Source organism: Saccostrea echinata, unplaced genomic scaffold (genome assembly GCF_033153115.1).
Source record: "Saccostrea echinata isolate AGI-Se365-2 ecotype Australia unplaced genomic scaffold, CSIRO_AGI_Sech_v1 ptg000017l, whole genome shotgun sequence".
NCBI classification, from domain to species: domain Eukaryota; kingdom Metazoa; phylum Mollusca; class Bivalvia; order Ostreida; family Ostreidae; genus Saccostrea; species Saccostrea echinata.
In genome coordinates, this window is record NW_026889766.1 from 1,793,857 (window position 1) to 1,817,590 (window position 23,734).

The following is a 23,734-nucleotide window of genomic DNA, read 5'->3' on the forward strand; positions in this document are numbered from 1 at the left end:
GTAACCTAAAAAAGATTAATATGTTATTGATATAACCTCCAGTTAAAATTCAAATTAAAACATTAAAAGAAGGGTTCCTGGAGTTATACAAAGCTATCCACTGAGTAGCCATTTTGATAGTTACATTTGTCAAACGGTCAAGGCAAGTAGAGGGATTGTGAGTAAACACTTTATGATGATACGATGGAATTTGATGGAGGGACGTACGTTGAGGTATTGAACACATAAATAAAATCTCACCTGTCGATTTACAACTAAAATTATATAATGAACGTGTAAACATACTGTAGAATAATTTGATATGCAAGAAAGTATTTGATTTCAAATTATTCTTGTAGCAGGTGCTAAAATTTCATTCTGACGCTTTCTTGATTCGTGGATTTCTTAAAAAGACATTTTCTTTGCCAAACACAAATATGAATTTATGTCGTTTGAATTCTAATTTTTTTAGTTAATTATACATATATCACAAGAACTTTAAATTGAATTTGATCCCAAATAAGTTTTAACGTGGTGTTTGTTAAAGAAAAACAGCAGCGAAATTTTTATGATGTTTTGCCTTCACAAAGAAGATCTCAATAAATTTTCGATTGTAGTATAATCAGAAACTTATGAAGTTAGGCGATAATAGAATATGATTTTTTTTTTCATTAAGAAAATGAACAATTAAAAATATAAATATTTACCCGAACTTCTAAAAAAAAATTATGTTACTTTAGATCAAAAAACTGATGGAGTATTTAAAAAAAGCAGACATACCTAAGTCGAAATTTGGTCTCCGACCAGAAGAGATATTTAAAAAAGGCTGATTATATTCATTTTAATTAAGAAATTTGTAAAGCACATAGGTCTATGTTACCAAAAAGTTTTCGACAAGAAGAAAAAAAAAAAATCTGGGGGAGATTAAGTAAAGTATTAAATACCTAGAACTTTTGTTGCAACTTAAAATAGAACCACAACACACGTCAATTGCTTCATGGCTAGCTCTGCATTTTGTCAAGTTCTCAATAGCTAATGCTTACAAAATGCCAAATCTCGATTGCTTTTACAGATAAATTTATGTAAAAATTTACAAATAATGACAATTGTAAGGCAAGATAGTATAAGATTAACAGTAATCGGCGTATGGGAAAAAAACCCTAAAACCTGCTAAACAATTGTTCGTAAATACTTACATGCAGAAATACATCTACTTGAAAATTTCCTTCGATACATTTTAAAATTGGATATCTGTTAAGAAGCGTATTGAATATACAAAGCTTATTTCTAAAAATATTGAAAGTAAGAAAAAAAAAATACTATCAATTTATTGACAAAACAGATGATGAAGCATTGCGTTTTTATTCATTTAAAATACTTAAAAAAAAAAAAACGTGGCCAGAAAGTCCTTATACTGCCAATGGAAAAAAGACATTCTATAGTAAGGTACGGATCGATTATTTAATTTTGTTTTATGTATTTTCCCTCTACATTTCCTGAATACTTGTAAGAGACATGTAAAATAAGAATATCTGAGTGTCTTTTGTGTAATTTTAAACGTAGCATTTTTTTTTCCTCATAAATGTTAAACATTTTCAAGGTAATTTTAACTTGAAATTAAAAACGGGCTAATTGTAACAACTTTTTCATAATGAATGCTAAATTCATTATTATAATTAAAAAAAAAAAAAAGACTATCTTTTGAAAGAGTTTTAAAGGCCTTTGTTTGACTTGAATAGATAACGGAGCAAGAAATCTTCCTTCTACTTTGTTGTTGCGTTCCTGTAGGGACATTGGATAGTTAACCTTCCTTAAACATAGGCAACGCGACAGTCTTTAATAAAGATGACGGAAACTATAATGTAGGTGATAACGGTAATTTTACCCGCAGTTCAAAAGGAAGATCTTGGTAATCAATTGGTAATATATGCATGTTTAAATGCCTTTTGTTAGTATAACCAAATGCAATAGAACTTGTTGAGCAATCCTAATTTATGGAAGACCCGGAACTTTCACTTGTAATGCCAGGAGTATGAGGAAGGAAAAATCACTACCTATGTTCAGGGTATTAGGTTAAACTCAGCGTGAGGAACGAGGACCAAACTTGAATCCCGACCATGAAGGAATCACCCTCATACTTGGCTACCACAACAGGTACACGTAAATATATCATGTGAATAAAAAATATACTGACGTATTTCGTAAAACTTGTCTTGTTCTAAGAGAAAGACATAATAAATCACCATTTATTGACTTCATAAATCATTTTATACCGTATTCTCTTGTTGTTGAAGAGTTACGAGAGAGGAACTGTCCTCAAATGCTTATTATATTTTCCTATTCAATGGAATACCAAAGATTCTCATAGTTAAGGGGGTTCATTAACATAACGTGATGGCACATATTTACTTTTAGTTTTTTGATCTAAGTCTCAATTAAATTAAAAATAGAACAACAAGGAAAATTTAACGTTTTCATTTCTAATGTGGATGGTTTTGCTTCATTTTACCATGGACTTATCAGGCCATCTTGAAAGTTTTCACCTATTACTTTATCTACATTCTACTGTCTACCGGAACAAGATGTCCAAATAACTTTGTGCAACGTTCCATTATAAAACTGTATTGGCCTCATAGGATTTCCCTTAAATAATTTTAAGATTTAATTCAACAATAAACATTATCTCGTTTGTCGTACATTTTACTTGTAAGTTTGCCCTTATCATCTATAGCCAGTAAAACATTTAAATACGAAACAGATGTGGCAGACGCTGTGGTGTCTGTAGTATCAGGTTCACTCTGATATATGAATGAAAGTAACTTTTGTCAGTTTATAATACATCGTCAGTGTTTTCTCCTTTTTATGTAGAAGTTCCAAAAGTTTGTTGACCTGTTCTCCAAAGAAAACATAAATGATGTCAATGAGGATTTCCACCAGCCTTTTAATATCAACTTCAGATTACTTGTGTGTAGAATCAGAGTGATCTTTAACAAAGACATTTTCTTGATGACAAATCACAAGATAGGAAAACTTTCGACTTCCATTTTTATTGAAGAAGCAGAAGTATATGATATCAGAAAGTCTTGTTGTTAATTTATCGTAAGGAATGATTGTTTAAAAAATAGAAAAAAAAATCTATGTTTTGATTATACTTACTTTTGAAAAATTTGGCGATTTTAATTTTTCTTAAAGTTCTTTGGAGTTTTTGAGAATCTTCATCTGATTTACACCACATCGAGAGTATGCTGTTTCTGTTTTTTTACAATAAAATATCATATGCTCTTAGTCTATATTTTATTTCTTAATGTGCTGCAAAAGAACATACAGACTACATTATTACATTATTGTTAAATTATTTGTTTTTATGTATACATAAATCACAGAGAGATATCAAAATTAACACAAATGATAAGATATAAAAGTAATCATAAAAATATGTAACTTCTATGTAGAACATATCCCTATGTTTTTTTATGAAATGTATTTTTATTATTTCCGTCCAATTTTATCCAACTAAGGCAGGAACGATTACTGTATTAATATAATTTGTAAACATACTTTTGTGACATATAGAAGAAATCACAATTTTTACAAGCTCAGTGGAAAATATGCAAGAAACAAGAGGAAAAAAAAATAATGATAGTAGGTAAGGGCACGTTTGTCGTTATAAAAAGATGTAAAATGAGGCAAGCTACGAACAAAATGTTGATGATACAAGGGTATATGCTATCGCATTTCGAGTCAACATTTAACACATCCTATTACCGATACAATGACCTTGTTTGCAAATTTGCACAATATGTCGTTACGTTGATACGGATATGTGTAAGATACACTTTGTTTGGTAGGCCGAGAGTTGACTGAGACTTTCTATAAATGAATAAAAAATAGGTTGATGCAAGATTATCATACCTTTAGAAATATCGGACAGTGTAATTATTCTTTTGCTTACATATATTATCTTACAGCCTAAAAAATGGTTTAGAGTTGGAAGAACAAAAGAAAAAAAAGCTTTCAACTCGAAGGATACATGCAACTTGATAAAAAGTGACCCCTACCGAAAAAGAATTAAAGTCCGTCTAATCGCCCCAGCCCGGGGTTGAACTCTCGACCAACGGAACCTGTCTCCTAGCAGTACAGGGACAGCGCCTAGACCGCTCGGCTATCTAGGCAAGTCAAAAAACATGCTTTCGATGCCGATGGAATTCTTGCGGCGCTGCCCTACACTACACGGTCATTGAGAATGGAAGTGGGACAGGTTCCGCTGGTCGAGAGTTCAACCTCGAGCTGAGGCGGAAGTGGGTATCCTTGTAAAAGTGAATTTCTTTGTGCTTTCTATATTAATATTTCTTCACTTAGGGCAGTTATGTTAGTTTAAGAGTTGTTGTAAAATGTGCTTTATATATATACGTACATACATACATACATACATACATACATATATATATATATATATATATATATATATATATATATATATATATATATATATATATATATATATATATATATATATATATATATATATATATATATATATATATATATATAGTTCTATAAAGTTCTATAAAGTTGTTAGATTGGATTATTAGGCTTAATTATGGTTTTTTTGTATTCTCTCACATTTCTTTTGAACTTTTGTAATATATATATATATATATATATATATATATATATATATATATATATATATATATATATATGTATGTATGTATGTATGTATGTATGTACGTATATATATATATATATATATATATATATATATATATATATATATATATATATATATATATATATATATATATATATATATATATATATATATATATATATATATATATGGTGCATTTTCTATGATATAATTGGCAATGATTACTAGCAAAATACATTGGAATAAATTTCATGTATACATTTATATTATTAAAAAAAATTGCTGTCTTAAAAAAAAGAAAAATGTAATATTTTTTTTTTGTAATTTTCAACATTTAACTGAAGTTTAATTTTGAGTTAGCAAGTAACAATCTCTTCTGTCGATAACTCATCTATTCAAAATTATCATACAAACTAATTACCGAAGCATTTTATTGCAACAACGAAAGTACCTGAAAAATTCTTCCATTCTTTCCTCAGAACTATATTTCTATAGAGTTCGTAGTATTTCGATAATAATTTTGATTAATTGGAAAGTAATTAATTCTAAAATAGGAAAAGAAACATCTAATCCGGAACTGGGTACTTTAAGACCGATTAACGGCCCTGTAAAATCGGCAAAAATTAAATGCAGGATTACATTTTATCAACAGTATCAATTAATTATTACGGTTTCCCCGTGTGTGAAATAGATATAAATTTTTCTCAACACACGTACCCTTTTGTTCAAACCGGTCTAATATTCCGGAGGTCCCCTATTTTGGACGTTTTCCCCCTCTTCAAATCTATATTTCGATATGACCGCATCCGAGTATTGTGCGAATTTTCGCAGAATAAACAAATATACCTCAATTTCTAATATTAAAGAGAAGAATATCAATAAAACCTGTTGTCACCCCTGCCACAAAATGAGTATTGGTTCAAGGTTATGGGATACACTGAGGTCACAGGAAGGTCAGAAAATATGCCAATTTCCGGATTTTCTCATTTATCATGCAAAGTGTATCTTACAAATGCTCCTTCATAGTGGGCATTGATTTTATTCTACTATTCACGAAAAGAATATTTGTTACCTTTTTTTGAAAATCATCAACTTCCTTACGTATGCTTTTCTCGTTTTCAATTTTTAAATGTCTGGGATTCATAAATATCAAAAGACAATAGCTAGAGAATTTACAGATTTTTTTAACGTAACGTTAAAATCAGTAACGCCGTGATGACGTTATCACGTCAAAAGTTGTAAATTTTAAAGAAAACGCAATTTTTCGAAAAAAAAAACGGTTTGAGATAATTTTAAGAAATAAAATGATTTTGAAAGGACACATCGTAGGCATGTTTGAAAAAAAAAAAACAAAACAAAACTAAAATCAAATTTAGAGACAGGACCGATTTCTTATACGTAATGTACCCAGTTCTTTGTAGGAGTTGTCTCACAGTTAATATTTCCCGTACAAATTAGGCCCCGCCTCCTTTTTGTAGCCTTAACAGTGCTGCCAATCGCAACTTCTCGGGCCTTTCCGACTGGCGGGAAAAAAAACCTCGAATGTATTACGTAGATGCCATGACACCCCCCCCCCTTTCACAAACTTTGAAATAAATGTGGGAAGACCTCTTATCTGTGGAGTATAGAGTTTAACTTTATTCACTGTAAAGTTATTTCCTAAAATATACTATAGAAGGGACTTTTAACTCCGTCTATCCTATATTTAAATAAATAGGAAGTTGTATAAAATTTTAACATCCGGTGATGTTAATACATTCGAGGTTGTTTTTCCGACCTCTTACGGAAAGACCCGAGATGATGCGATTGCAGTGCTGCGTCTGAGAAGCATGTAATCGGTTGGCAAAATGATATCAGCAGATACTAAATATAATTTTTATTTTTTTCAAGCGGAAAATGTGAAAGATTGAGCTTTTTATGGTTCATGTAGAAGGAAACTCCGTACAGTGTGCCTCAAACATTAGCATATATCCCCTCTGATGAAACGGATCCACCAAGTAATTGGTAAGACCTGCAGTACTCTTCCTGAAATAAAATGAACAGCAAGAAGAAATAAAGCTCACATGAATCGCACACAATTCAATAAAACAGACATAACATCATAGGATGAAAAGTTACTACAATGTATTATTGTAATGCCATATAATACAAAAAAATATTATAATCAGTATTAACTAGTAATTATAGGACAAAATATACAAGGAGAGAAAGATAAGATGAAAAAAAATCACAATTTGTCATTTATCATACTTTCTCGATGAGAAAGAATAGTTCGTGAATTAAAAAAAAACGAGTTTTATGAAAACATTAACAATGATAGGTAACATTGTAAGCCGGAAGAAAAAAGTTATAATAGGATAACTTTCCTAGTAACAGTATACAAGTTGCATGCTTGTGATGAGAAATGACTATTTTTTTTTCTTTTTAGAATATGTACAAAAATGAAAATGAATGTTACATGTCGGATAACGATTAGCAATCACATGAGTCTTTTTAATCAAATTCTCAGAACGATTATTTATTTTGGAAAGACCTTCATTGTGTTTTTCAATTTAAAAAAATATGTTCCTTCTGGTTACTTACGTTAGTTAACTTTTAAATTGTCAACAGACACTCGGCAAACCTTGTGAACTCGAGTTGTTCAAAGTGTTACAAAAGAACGATAACTCTGTATCGACCATGTATTGATTTTCAAGCGACTAGGTATTAGTAATACACCCCTTCAGGGGACAGACTTCAACGAATCGTAAGCCAGGATTTCATCAAAAATCAACAGAAGTGGGATAAAAATGTTAATTGCAAATCGTTTTCAATAAATACTTACAAGCGTTGTAATGACCTCTGGCCTCCTAGTCTGTATCTGTCGGACTCTTGTTAATATATCCACCTCTCCGTCCATTCGAAGCTGCTGAAAAGCGTTATGTAGAACACAAAATACTCCCGCTGGTCCGGCACCATTACTTTAGAATAACGATAAGTTAAAATTATGCCATTGCGTCTTTTGAGAAGCAAAAACGTCATTTAAAAATGTAAAATACTAGACTAAACAAAATACTTACTAGGAAATTTTAGATCAAAGATCTTAGTAGCATATATTGTGAAGACAATTCTGATATAATTTATATTCCACTTTTTAAAGTCTATGAAATTAACTTTTCTATGGACGTCAAGAATGAAAATTGTTATCGGTTAACGAAGGCGCGAAAAAATTGTGTCGAAGGTGCAAAAGCCCTATCCGGATTCCCGACAAAATATATACAAAAGAAATTGACGAATGTATTTTGTTTCATACTTCAACAATCAATGTACTGTAAATCACATTTTATCCGCTATAAACCTCATTTTCCTATAATAACCCGAGACGGTCTCCTGGAAAAATTTGATTCGCGCTGATATTTTTTAAAGCATTTATAAAGCAAAATACTAGCATTCAGGAATATATCTATGCCCTTTTCACAGATTTGTATTGTTTATAGATTTTTTGATATCGATCATTTTTCGTTATCTTAACCTTTTTCACTATCTACAGCAAAGTGTGGATGGATTATTTAATTTTTTATGCATCCCCCCTACCTTTCGTGAATACTTTTAAGAGACATGTAAAAAAAGGATATCTTAGTGTCTTTTTGTGTTATTTTAAACATAACATTCTTTTTTTCTCAAAAGAAACATGTTTATTATATTTTATTGTAAGAATGTTCTTAAAAAAATAAATCAGATCTATGTTTTTTTTTTCTGTTAGTAGTTTTGTTAAATGCTAATATTGATAAGTCTTGCTTCTTTCAAATTAAAATATCCGTGTGGTCAAAAAACTTAAATTGTATAATGTGTGTATTTAAAGCAAGTTTCTTTTATCATTATTAGGAAAAAAATAAACAGCTTTGTAGATTCTTACCTGCTTATGACAAGAGAAGTTGATGCATTTTCTTTCTTTAGAAGCATATTTGCACCTTTCAATAAAGCCTCATCATTTCCAGATGGAAATTGAAAGACATCAATATACGATTTGTAATCCTTTGTTCATAAATAACATAAATAACTTATGATTTAAAGTGTATTTTATTTTTAGAAACAAACATTCGAAGTTAAAATAAGAAAATTAACTAGCAAGAAATCTTTAAATTTAGCCTTTTTCGTCTGTTGATATAAGAAGACGATCTTGTTGGATACAATCACTGTCAAACCCATTATTTTTCGCACTTATGGTAAAAGGATTACAGTGTAGCTTTTCTCCTCCATTAGGTAGCCAGTTAGCTCCCTTGTTATGATAAAAACGATTTTACATGTATTTATTATAATGTTTACCCTTTAGTTAATGGAGAAATAAGTTTCTTTGAAATAGAGAGGAAACAGGTAGATTAAAATATTCAGAGAAGGACTGAAATGGAAAAGTTCTACAAAACCAGTGGGTCTGCCAGAATTGTATTATGTGGTAAAAAAGAAAAGGATTGTGATATGTTTGCATTACATACCACTTCACCGTCATTCAGAACCACCATTGTTTCGACTTCATGGTCCCTGCACAATCTCCACAAATCAACCTCTGTATCAGGAAGAGGCTTCTGGGTCACAATGAATCAATATAGGTTAGTGAAAGTCTGGAAATTAAATTATATTTCATAAAATATTGTCTGTGCCATTTCTCGTCAATTACAATGTTTAAAAAAAAGTTCCAATAATACCATGCATTCCTTAGATAAATCAAATTCGATTTGGTTTAATTTTTTTGATTTTCCGAATGAAATAAAAAAAAAATAATAGTCATTAAATCCAGTAAACCCTTTTCCCTTATAAGAATGAAAATTAATGTTCCTTGTATGTTCATTAAAGTTGCAATAATGATACGTACGGAAACGAACACTGCATTGATGTAGTCATTTCTTCCTCTAACATAGGATGTTAAGTGGGGACTGTATTTTGACGCTAAAAATAAAATTGTTGACTACTTAAAAAAATAATTAAATTGCATGGGTATAAATTAATCAAATTTATGATATTGTTAGTTAAAATCTCACCTGGCAAAATATTCATATCCACATTTTTTGCTCTGTTTGCGGGTTTCAAAGCATCTCCTTTCATCACATTATCATAAAAGGGTTTCAAAGCCACCAACAACTGAAAAGCAATCAAACGTGAAATCATATGTATAATCATAAAAACAAGTTCAAAATGTAAACACATTTTTAATGAACAATAAAGTTTAGTTCGTACCAAAATATAAAAGCATCTAATAAAGGACTACAAAGGTTTGGTTCGTAATCTCCCTTAATTTATATTACCTGAAACTCTTTGTTCAGTTTTTGTTGATTAAAAGGTGATGCATCGTTCAGAAGAGTGAGTACTTTAACTTGAAGATCACGTTCAGAAATCACAGTTTCTAGATCTTGAAATCCACAGAGTAATGCTTTATGCAAGAATACATACTGCTCCTACAGAGAAAACAATCTAATATAACAGTATGAGTAGGATAATCAGAGGGAGTGGATACTTTCTATTACACAGAAAATTGATACAATCAATTTTCATATATTATATTTAAACATATAAGGTTATCTTACAACTGTTTGAACCATGGTCATACGATCCTTTCTCATTTGCTTTACAAACTCAAAGACGTTAATCCGTCCCGTTTCTCTTCCTTGTTGTAGTAACACATTTAGACCAATATATGTTCCTGTTCTGCCCACTTCGGCACTGAAATGTCAAAGATCATATAAATGAATGTGTATTTAGTTACCTATTATATATATTCTAAATACTATTATTCAAATGTGCTAGAAGAAATCTCAATCAAATAAAATGTAAAGAAGAGAAACAATTCGAACTCGAATTGCAGAATATTTATCAAGGAAAAAAATTCTATCTTTTCAAAATAACTATTACCAATTTCTTTTTTTTTAAAATGCGATACAAATGTGATTATGTAGTTAGACAAGTTATTGTGCAAACAGATTTGATAAGAAGTTGCGATCAACTTCTCGGAAATGTTATAATGGAAGGGCAACACATTTTACCAGCAAAATCTCAAACGACTATATATAAATTGAAATTATTTTAGGTAAATTGAGGACGCATTATCAATTCAAATTTCTTATTTTCATTGCAAAGTCAACTCTACATATATACCTATCAAATAGAAATAAAAAGATGCAATAAAGTCTGATACATATGTTTCTTCTTCTTTCTTTTCTTTTTTTTTTCTTTCTTTCTTTTTTTTCTTTTTAGAAAAAGACGCTAATAGGCTACTCTTAAGCTACAAAACTATGGCAAACGTGATGACTTCATTTTTTTCCCCTCAAAGTCCCTTATTTTTGTAGCAATATATATTCATCTCCTTAATATGGAGTTTATGTCTAGCAGTTGATTCGATTTCTAAAGCGAGCCAAGCTACTGACAAACACGAATACCAATAGTCTTAATTAAAAGAGCATATGGTAAATACAATAAAATTGTCAACACGCACAATTCAACATTAAATTTTGATTGGCATTTATTTTCAATTTTCATCTAAATTTGCTAGGTTATTATTTAATTACTGACTTGTCTACGGAAATTTCCATTTGCCTGAACAAGGCAAGGAGCACACTGCGAGTGTGACCGGTCGACAGGGGATGCTTACTCCTCCAAGTTACCTGATCCCGACTATGATGTTTTGGAGGTTCAAATTTGTGCTGTTATGTATTTGTATTTTTATGTATATTTTTCAATGGATTTTGACTTTGTTTACTCTTCCTAATCTCCATATTTCATATTTTTGATCATACATGTAGAAACATGTTCGGAATTTATTTTAAACATCTGTTCACATTATATCTTATAAAGTATAAAGGACAATGATGACACACGATCACAACTCCCTGTTTTCACAGGTCTTATCTGCTCATAATTCCTACTGTTTTAATGTTCTTTTGAGAATTATCCTTGATCGTTATCTTCACAGGAAATATACTTTTTGTAACATGTTTATTTGAAATGGATAGAAGAGTTTACACATTTCATTTGACTGCACTTCACATTTATGTATTTTATTTTTTTTCTTCCAACAGTAATCACAAGATTAGTTGTTTAACGTCCCTTTGAAAATTTTTCACTCTTATTGAGTCGCCACCACTAGCCGGTGTATGACTGAAAATTGTACTCGACGTTTCCGACCTTTGAGCAGCGAAATATCTTTTTCTTGCCAGCACCGACTGTTGCAAAAGACCTCCGTTTATACGTTCTTATCCGCATTATCGGTCTCAGCGTATTGAAGAGGGAGACCTATGATGTAAGGTCCATCTAAATACTCCAGGACTCTGGAACAAACGCTTTATCCACTGCGCCACGCGGGCAAGTTTACGAATGAACAGCTAGTTTCTTACGAAGATATATAAAAGTACAGTCCCTGAAACGTTCTACTTTCCCACTTGAACGGTGAGCGAACGCTGAACGAACAGTGAACGAACGCTGAACGAACGGTGAGTGAACGATGTGTGAACGCTGAACGCAATTTGGTGAACGATGTGTGAACGCTGAACGGTGAGCGAACGCAGAACGCGAACGGAGCGCAAACGCGAACGCAAAGTGAACGGTGAACGAACGGTGAACGCAAGATGAACGATTTATTCGGAATGCCTCTGATCTTTTCCTTGCATTGAAACTATTCTATTGTATTCTAATGTCAGATGCCAAAAAATAAGTAAATAAACAAATCAATGAATAAATCAATAAAATAAATGCTACAAAATTGTCCTAAGAAATTAAAGACGATACATGCACATTAAGTAAAACTAAGTTTGTTTTTTTTTTACTTGTATGATGTTTAAATTCAACTTTTTAATCACACGATTTTTATCGCTGTAAAACATTGTAATTGTTACGAAACACTGTAGTATAAAAGATAAAATTATTTTAGTTTGAAAATAAAATTGTTTCTTCTTATTTGATATAAAAAAAAAAAAAACAGTACAAATAAGAGAAAACTTCTGACTTATAGAATGAATTATAACGGTTGTAACATCCATTCATTTATATTTCCGTGCCAAGGCGATTCCGTGTAAAATAATGAGAAAAAAAATTAACAAAGGTCTGTGGACGTCCTGCATAAATACACTCGCATTCTAGATTTTAATGCAATAATATTTTTATGTGTCATTTCTATTTTTTATGATGATTTATTAAGCAAAACTTCTACATGTACATGTACCTGTAGACGTTTCCCCGTGATTATACTCGGAAGAGATTATACATACTCATACATATTCATATTATTTGTTATAGATTAAAATTTCAGAACTTGATATTTAAGCAATTTGCTGTCATAGTTTTTATCAAGCAGACAAGAAAGAGAGAGAGAGAGAGATTCCGTTTTACCCCCCCCCCCCTTTCAGGCTTCACCAAATGTTTGTACCGATATCAAACAAAAATTCTTCATTTTTGTCTAAATATATCAGGCAATGAAAGAAACTTTTTTTTTATCAACAAATCCATTTGTTTGACAGTCGTACTCGTTTTTTTTCCTGCTTCAAGTTCACACGAATCCACGTGCTTGTCCTGTCAATCAAAATCATTCGATACTGTGCAGGTGTGAAAGTCTTGTCAAACGGAAGACGAAGAGCTAGTATCTCCAACAAGTTTTAAATTTTTTTTAATCATTTATAGATTTGATTCCAACATTTCTAAGTAAATTAATAATTAAAATACATTGGGCATTAACACTTGAAACATACTCCCTGCCAACTTAAAATACCACCGCCGACACGTGTATATTTTGAATTACTATTGTTTATTGACTTTTTTAAATGCATTTTTATTTAAGAATGAAATTTTTATGGTACAAAACACATTAACTCCTTTTTAAATGTTTATAAAATATACGGGAAATACTAAGTAACCGATTTAGGAGGGAAAAAGGGGGGGGGGGGCTCTTAATCATATCGAATGGCAAACATATAAAGTTACATTGAAGGAAGAATTTATTACCTCTATAACTAGAGACTTTATATTATAATAGTAGAGAAAATCTGTAGTGTACTACATTTAAAATAAAGATTTTTTATAACCACACTATCACTTTAATTCGCTCCAAAGATATTTAATTAAAAAGATATCCGCAGTACTTTGTATAATTCTCAGAACTGGTTCTATCATGTATTTCTGTAGTAATTATAAAAAAGAAATATGTGTCTATTAAATAGAAATAAATATTTTTAATTTTGCTGCAGTGTTAGAAATAAATATTTTTGTAATTTTGCTGCAGTTTGTAACTTAATTAACTAGGATAATTATCTCTCCATTAACGATCTGTCGTCTATAACATAACAACAAAATGTTTCAGTGCTTGAAGTATCTATATATCGCCCGTATTTCAATTAAATTTTTCAGCATCGTTCTACATACATGTAGGTACATACTTATAACAACATTTATTTCCCAGAGTAGATTAATAAATAACCTTACAATTAAGTTAGAATAATGAAAAAATAATGTTAGAATATTGTGGATATATTTTCCAATGAGATGACGATTCTTTAAAAACGATATGTTAATTAATAAATTAAAAAAACGTAAATCCTTACTTACAAAAAGATAAGTCCTTTCACTTCGGAGTTCCGAATGACCCTGAAGACTGAACGATAAGTGAACGCTGAACGCAGGGTGAACGCAAAGTGAACGAACGGAGAGTGAACGCTGAACGCTATGTGAACGGTGAACGCGAGCGCACGGTGAACGCAGAACGCAAAACTGTGAACGGAGAGCGAACGGTGAACGCACGGTGAACGAACGGTGAACGCACGGTGAACGAACGGTGAGCGAACGAAAAAATGGGAAAATAGAACGTTTCAGGGACTGTACAATTTATTGCATGATGCACATTTGATCTTCCTCGCAATGTTTATCTGTTTTCGTGTACTTCTATAAAGAAGTAAACGCCCAAGACAAAACCATTCTATACCTAGGCCATTGTTAATTATTTCTTAACAAATCCGATTTTTTTCTATTGAAGATTTGTGTATAATAGAGATCGTTATTGCCACCGACCTGCAGTGTACCAGTAATGGAGATCTAGCTTGGTAGCTTTGGTAAATTTTGATAACAGCTCTGTGGAATTGATCAAGTCCTATCTCCTCTGGAGTGCCATGAGCTGGCCAAGCTGTGTAATGGAACTGGATTATTGTTCTCAAGGAGTTTGACTGTAATGAAATTACAAAAATAGATCTACATTAACGTCTTGGAAACCGCCAAGTAAGACATTCAATATCTTTTCAAACATAAATAAGTAAACTTTAAGATAACGTTTATAAACTAACATTGCCAATCTATATTTCTTCTAGGTAGCGCTTTTATTTAATGTAAATTCAATACTTAAAGTGGTGTATGTTCCAAAGATGTTATGAATGTAAAGTATTTTAGACGTACGTTTTCTCTCTGAATTGAGAACTTCCGAACAGTAAAGAAAGCATAGATAGTTTCTTCCAAAAGGCGAATTTTGCATGGACCGATGTTCATAGAGTGATCTTTATTAGGCCAGTACTCCTTCCATTTGTTCTATAAAAATAGCTTGATTATGAATACATGTTATATTCAATTAAAACAATCATATAGGGCCTACAACAAATTGGGAAAAGAATCAAACATTAAAAGAAATAAGACGAATAAAACAACAAACGTACATAAGAAAAGATTTTCACTAGAACATCTGATTTATATCATACATCAGCATACCTTCCCATTTTCTACAAGATTTGTCAGCATAAGAACGCATTCAATATTCTCTTGCCATATCATTCTCCAAAAGTCAATTGTATTCTTCTGAGGACCTGTATGAAAATATAGGTTCATTTTTTTTAAATATTAAAGATGGATAACACTGAGGATCAACAGCTAAATATTTTAAATATTTATGCTATGGAAAAAAAAGTCCATCACAAAGAAATCAGGAATATTTTCTTTTAATATTCAAGTTTTCATATAGGATGGGTGTATTATTCTATAAAAATCGACTTGGGTGTAGGGCAAAATTAATTAATTTAGCCCCTTATCCTGAGGGATGAAATATTCCCCGTCGCAGAGCGGAGGTCACGATTTTTGTCCAGAAGGGGCTTACATATTCAATGTGTCCCCAAAACATTCAAAAAATATTTTTAATATGAAAAACAGAAAAATTGATAAAACCACCTTTTGTTTTCATTCATCTAAATTCAGCACATTATTTATATCGAATGGCTTATTCTGAACGTTGCTTGTAGTGCTAGCGCTTCTCCAAATTGCCATGACTCTATTATTTGTATTTTCAATGTGATGTTTTGCTTATTGGAAGTCGCGATGGATTTATGTCATAAAATCAGGCTGCTAATCAGAATCAAAACCAATGATATGGTTGGAAAATTCCCTTTACTGGTCAATAGTTAATATTAAATGGCAGTCAATATTTCTTTTCAGAGGAGCAAATATCAATTATGTTAATTGCCTTTATAGAGAATGGGGGGGGGGGTTATTATTTAGTGAATATAAGAAACATTTATATTAGCGTCTAATTCGATGTCACTTTTAAATAAAACTTGATGTATTCGCATTTCTGCTTCCAAATAAACAGAAAAAAAATATTCTTGATCAAAGGAATGGATACTGAAACTGAAATAAACAGTAACACTACTCATGCGATGTGTTTGTGAAATAACTCACAGTTGATGAGACAAAATGTTTAGTTTACGTTAATAGGAATAAAAGACGAAAATAACAAAGAAAATTAATTTAAATCTGCTACCTTGTGTTGCAATGAAGCGATTTTCCCCGTATAAATCCTACAAAGATTAATTGAAAACAGCTAAATATAACAAATAGAGAAGTAAAACAAATGTATTTGATAACCCTAAAACAAAATATTACCCTAATATAATTTGCGTTTATATAGTCATCGTTATCTTTATTCCATTTTTCTTTAAGGATTACTCTGGAATGTTCATCTACAACATAAGTAAATTTTGCATTATTATTTTTTTTTGCTACGAATTGCATTGATAAAAATGTATACGTCAATATTAAATTTTGGAATACAAGTAGAATGCAGTGACTTTAGAATATCATTTGGATGTTCTTTTACTGTCCCATAAATGTAAAGGGATATTGCATTGTTTTCATATGAATTATTTAACTACATAATTGAATTGAAATTATTGTGACTGAAATAAAAGGGGAAAAGCTGAATTGGTTAGACATTCTTACAAGGAAATGTCGTTTTGAAACGGTTCTTCGTAATGTTTTCTTTCTTCTGGGCTGTGTGACAGATTTCTAGGTCTTCAGTTGGTAGTTTCTTTTTTTTTACGATAAAAAGAAAGTTATTTTCAAACTTATATCTACCGGCTAAAAACAATAATGCAAAAAGTACGATGGAAAGAACTGAGAATTTTACATACTTCTGGATCTTATGTTTAAGCTGCTACATAAGGTCTTATTAATCTGAGCGTTTTCAAATTCTTGATTTACAGTTAAGGTTTTTTTAATGAACAAACAATAAGTACATACATGTATGTAACATCCATTCGTCAATAGTATTAATGTATCAAATCTTTCTAAATATGTAACTAATATTCATGAAACAAGAATAGTCTTCCTTTCTCTTTAAACCTCTTCACATTTCACTGCAAAAATCTCATTCTACCTTATATTCCAGGTAAAACAAGGATTTTTCACCAGAACTTTTGGCTGCAATGTAACTCTGTAGTTCCTCTATTTTAACATCATGGCTGGTTTGGTTTGCGTTGCAATATACACCATCAGCAGCATAGTCCAGACTTGTCAATTGATCTTCAGGTGATGGTTGGGCCAAGTAACCTATGTATATTAGGTTGTATATATATATATATATATATATATATATATATATATATATATATATATATATATATATATATATATATATATATATATATATATATTTATTTATATATATATATATGAATGTATTTAATGGTAAGAAAGAATAAACTGTTTATTTTTTCTAACCATAAATATTACAATCCCTGATTATCACAGAGTAATTAAAATGCTCCCAATGCAGCAGAGTAAACTTGGTTTACTGCACATGAGAGTTGGATAAGTAATCTTTCCAATTTTATCTCTATTTGATTCCAACCAAAACTATATTACAACTGCTCACAATATAACATACATTATGTCGACAATGTTTCTAGATATAAGTACAGTGGATGCATTTTTTCTTTATAATTTCAAACAGCTGATGTGAGTGAGCCGTTTTGGTCGAACTCTGCGGAGACCAGTTATATATACTGAGAAGAATATAAGAGGGCTGTTCGGAAATCATTGAGACAATGTGTGTATTCTTTTTTTCTAATGAACGTCTTTCCCTGAAAATTTGCATATACTTTTGACAAATAATAAAAATTAATAAAATCAAAAAAATATTTTACAAATATTATATTTCTTCTTCTCTGAGGTATATTTAGGGGTACCCGGCGCAGTCACGATATCAGATGTTGAAAATATGTTACACCAACGTTCGAACTCCCGGTGGACTCATAAAGTAAGAGCGAAAATAATTTAATTTATGTATATAATTTTTCAATTTAATTTTGAATTATTTTGTGCAAGTTTCTTAGAATTTCGATCAGAAATACGGAGATCATAAATATTTTTTTAGCGCGGCATAGAAATCTGAGAACGACGACAAAATGGAATTTGCCGACAAGGCGGTGCAGCGAGCATACCTTTAATTTTGTGTAGCGCTATGGAGAACTCTTTTCCAGACTAAACGACCTGCTAAAACAATAACAATGCAAGATATGTGTCTAAGGGTTTTATTTTTTCATTGGTATATATTTTATTCTTACAAAATATTCAACAAGAGTAAAAATAGAACCTCCAGACGACCATCAATTATTACAGACTAAAATAGCGTTGACCCGCTGTGCAAAAATCGGTACTGTGTGATGCTAATTTAACCTGTATATGACACTTCATGTATTTTTTACACCGAGGTCGCAACACAATTTTTTTTTATTTTATTTTTTAAAGAATTGTTTAAGAAAAGAGATAGTTTGATTTTTTGAATGTTATATGTGATAACAGAGAAAGAAGAGTAAACGCTTCCCGATCGTTTCACTTGAAAAAACATCTCTGGCTTACGTGACGTTAAAATGACGAAGCGATGCTGCTCCAGGTCGAAAGACATATGCATGTTTATAATTTCACCGGAACCTGTCTAATTATCCTATAAATTAGAAATTTTGCACATTTCTTTTATTCGTTATTTATAAAATGTTGACGAAGTTTCATGAATGTATCTCTGGCCTTTATGGAGTAAAAGTAAATATCTCAATAATTTCCGAACAGCCCTCGTACGTCTGTTTTAACATTTTGTTATGAATAACTGAAAATAACCTTTTAAATCAGATGGTTTTTCTTTCTTGCTATCTTCACATCCCCCATCAGAAATCACTGTCGGGCGTCTTTTATCAGTTGATGCATTTTGCAAATTTCGACGTCTTCAAAGGAGAGTATATTCCATCATTTTATGAATAGATGTTCATTAGCAGAATACTTTTCATATTTTATTTTATTACAGGATGGAATTTTATGAATAAAATGAACCATAAGAGTCTTCCATAGGAAATGTTGAATATTTTTTTTTAAATTACAAAACGCCTTTTTCTAAACAATTGTGAAACTACATAAAACACTTTCTTAACAATATACCTTTTAAATACAACTATACAAATCACAAAACCCGCAGAAATAATTAATGCTATAAGGATCCCTCCAACAATCGATCCTAGGCTACTTTTTATATCCAATGATAATTCTAAAAGAAAGGTGATTGTAATAGTAAATAATTATTTATTATAAAATTAAAATTAATTATTTTTGCTACAGTGAATAACTGTTTTACAAAAAAAATAGGAAGGCATTCATAAATTAAAAGGTATCGGAAAAAGGTTTTTTGCTTATATTTTCAATTTGCCTTTATTATATTTTAGAATAATTCCAATGATTTTTTTAGGGAATAAGAAGCATTAGGGATTGTTATTAGCCATCGCGACACACACCATCACATCTGACACCTTTCCACTCCCCCTAACATCCAGTAGGACAGTGTCCGTTGCTTTTGTTACATGTACTTTGATTGCAATTTCCACAAGATTCACCACAACTGGATCCATAAAATCCATCTTTACACTCTTTAATGAATCATTTTAAAACGTTTATTTATTGATTTTTTTTGGCATCATCATATGCTCATTCGAAGCATTTGAATACCTTGCCTGAAACAACTATCAGAATCAACGATGCAAAGTATAATAGCTTTAAATAAAGAAGAAGACCCAAGATAATCTTCCATTTCTTACGTCGCTTTAAAATAAGTTACTGTCTCACATTTTTATTAAAACTGATACAGATACACGTAATAATAAATTTAGTTCTTACATAATTCAAGAGCATTGAAGTCGTTGACTCAAAATATCACCTTTGTAATTTTCTTTAAAACAAATATCTTAGACAATATTCTCGCTGAAATTTAAATGTGAATTGAATAGTATTAAATAAAGGGATAAAAAGATAAAAAAGGAAAAAATCATATTGGATGAATCTTGATATCAGTTTATCAATTATACATGTTATTTTCGCGACGAGGTGTGATACATTGAATTTTAAACTATTTCGCGATTTTACTGTCATATTTAACATGTTTAAGCTGATACATTTCAGAATCACAAACCATCGCAGTTAGAACCGTTCCAGTGGATATTGCACCCGTCTTCACAAACCCCTGTGACATTGTTGCAATATGTTCCAGGTTTACAATGACCGCATTTATTTGTGCAGTTCTCCCCGTAAAACCTATCATCACACATTAAAAAAGTAAAATATAATCATAATATCATATTACTAACTGAAATGAAATAAAAAATATAATAATGTTTATTTTTCATGTTTTTAACACGCAAGCTTAACAAAAAAAGTTCTTAATACAACAAATTTAACAACATTTATTTCCGTGTCAGACTATGAAAAATAAGATCAAGTCTTACCGTGACAACCTGATCCACTCCATCCATTCTGACAGCCTTCATGACAAATTCCTGAGATGTGGTTGCATACAGTTCCAATTTTACACTTGCCACACGTGTGGGAACAGTTTTGCCCATAATAGCCATCTTTAAAAGCTACAGCAAACGTTAACTAATCAATAAGCTTGCAATAGCAAGAAAAAAAACCTGATGAAAATAATTACTACATAAAAAAAAAGCATCTTTTCTAGATTGTCCATTTCATTTCTAAAATATATGTGCTTGGTGACATTAATATCCCAATTCAAGTTATCTTTTTATAAATGAAATATAAAATATTTGATTTTTTAACAAGAAAAACAAAACAAAACAAACAAACAAAGGAAGAACTCAAATCCGAATCAAAAGGAAAATATTGATATGAAACCTGAAAAGGTGACTTAACTTTTTAGTCAAGTAAGAGAAAATAACCCTCTTAAAATTTTAAAAAATAAATATATCTTTTCAAGTATATATTTTTTCATTTCATGTAGAAGTTTTTTTTTAAATAACATGTTCAGTAAAGGTGCAACTTTACTGAAATGTTTTTTCACGCAAGATGCTGTAGCTATTGTGTTTAGCAAAGAGAAAATAGTCAAATAAAACGAAATTACGCTATTATATTAACTATTTACTATTTGGTTATGATAAACATGGTATAGCACAATTTATAAATAAGGGTATCATGCGTGGTAACTTTTTTCAAACTGGGGGAAAAGTCAGATCATAATTGACAAAACAGAATAGCTTTCTGCGCAGATCACATGTGAATTAAGGCTAGGTATAGGCGTTTCTATGCAAATGAGCTAATAAAAAAAAGCATAAGAGGTCTATTTATTATTTAGAGAAAGTGTTGATTTATTTTTTTATGCATACTTAGTACCAACGATATGTTATAGCCAGTACACATTATGACGTCATATTATGACGTCACTGATCTTACCTACTGGATGTAATAAAACACATCAACAAAGCAGCTTTGGCGCAAGGAATTACCCTATTTATTTTTACATAAAAATTGTATAATGCTAAGAGGAATATTCTATAGATTAATATAACTGCTGCACAAATCCTAGGCATTTTCTCATTAGACCGGAATTTGAGGAAACTTATACCGGACTGTACATTTTTACCCTTATTCAACTTAAAACTTTACAAATTGAAATTACACAACTGAGCTGTTGATATTTGTGCAGCAATACCAGTAAACTTTGGAATCTTTTGCTTCTAAAAATACCTTGTTTCAGTTAAATAAAATAGAGCATGCCCTTGCGCTGAAGCATTTTTGTTGATATCCATTACAATCTTGTGTAGTAAAGAACAATGACGTCATAATGTGACATCATAATGTGTACTGGCTATCTCACTTCGTAGGTACCAAGTACATATTAGACAATAAGTTTTAACTTTCTCTGTAAAAAAGATATAGTCCTTAGACATTTTAATTAAATAATTTGCATAGAAATATCTACACCTTGCCTTAACTCACCTGCGATAGGTTAAGGACTCCCATATTTACGTCAGCCTATGCAGAGGTTCGGGAGAGCTATTATGATATCACGTTAAAACAATATCAAATGAATCTCGATGAATAAATACCGTATGTTCTTTTTAAACGCAGTCAAATACTTTCGTTTCTCAAAAATATTATAAAGATAAATAAAATGTGCAACTTATCTTGCCAATATAGCACTTAGCGTTTGTAGAATGAAAGCCAGCTTGATCTGCTGTACTTACTGAGATGACGTCATTTCTTTGTTTGACACGCAGTTTCTCTGTGATTGAGGCGTGGAACAAGATATTAAGTTTGTAAAAAAATAATCAATCTAAATTTAAAATGTATAGACTTTATATATAGCCGTAGAGAGCACATTTGTACAGTAACGTGCTAGAATGAGGGGTCCAGCCCCTCGAAAATATAAAAAAATTCAACGATATCTGCTTCACTATAAATTCTGAGTTTTTAAACATGTGTAGCTATTATCCATACTATTTTGAAAAGTGCTGAGAGCTGGTTGTGCAGTGTTCATATATTCCGTAATGTAACATTATTCCTGTGCGTATTACATCTATGTCTGGAGTTTTTAGAAAGACGTCTAAATTTTACGCATTTCCCGAGCACGAGGAAGTTGCCCCCAGCACTTTTCATGTTAAGGAATTTGTCTCAAACAAATCAGAATAAATTCTATAGAGGAAAGATACCCGTATATTGTTGAACTTCTACGATCTTTATAGTAGTACATATATGTTCTAATTTTAAACCTGTCACGTAACAACAAGCTGAGGTAAGCGATGTCGCTTTGGCCGAACTCAGAGATCCGATATATACAAGTGCAAACACCACAATTCACATTTATCAAGACTAATGCTGTTTTTAAAAAAAATATTAAAACTGTATTCATTTTCTTTGAATATATTCAGGCGTATATTTCATGGGCGTCATTAACCTAGCTGCGTAAAAAAAAATCCACAAGCATTAAAAAAAAAAAAACTTCGAAAACATTGTTAGACAATGCTGCAACAATTATTTATCTCCCTATACATTTTTTGTAAAACACATATCCTATTGTTCAAGAATTGTATACAAAATTTTGAAAGCCTTTCGACCCCCAGGTACTTTTAGAGCCACAGAACCGTGACATAATAAAATGTTTATAAAGTTCCGGATTCAAATAACCAAGAGTGTTCTACTGAAGGATATTTTAAAAAAAAATAATATAAATCACTTGTCATTGTTGTTTATATAACGATTTAGTACGCTTATGAAAAGTAGAATTAAACAGCGGTAACGTATATAAGCATATTTTTTATGTTGTTGTAAAAAAACCGGTACCATATTCTTCAGTAATTTTCTCTCTTAATATTTTATATATTTTGGTGTCTCAGAAAATATTATACCATTTCATGATTATGTTTTTTTTTATTTGTTTGTTTATTGTTTAACGTCCCTCTCGAGAATTTTTCACTCATATGGAGACGCCACCACTTGCCGGTGGAGAGCTACAAATTTTGACCTATACTCGGCACTCAAGGGCATTGAGCATTGAAGGATCTTTTT

At 30.9% G+C, this 23,734-nt stretch overlaps 1 protein-coding gene across 1 annotated transcript in view; it reads right to left on the reverse strand.

Moving 5' to 3' along the window:
• The window catches only part of LOC133189210 (receptor-type tyrosine-protein phosphatase kappa-like), a 160,952-nt gene extending 140,168 nt beyond the window's left edge, over positions 1-20,784 (reverse strand). The window contains exons 1-3 of the mRNA XM_061324614.1: positions 20,659-20,784; positions 19,675-19,806; positions 16,377-16,413 (exon numbers count right to left, since the gene is read on the reverse strand). Of these exons, the coding sequence (XP_061180598.1) occupies positions 16,377-16,413; positions 19,675-19,806; positions 20,659-20,784 (295 nt within the window). The remainder of the gene's footprint in view (positions 1-16,376; positions 16,414-19,674; positions 19,807-20,658) is intronic.
• Positions 20,785-23,734: the final 2,950 nt, after the last annotated feature.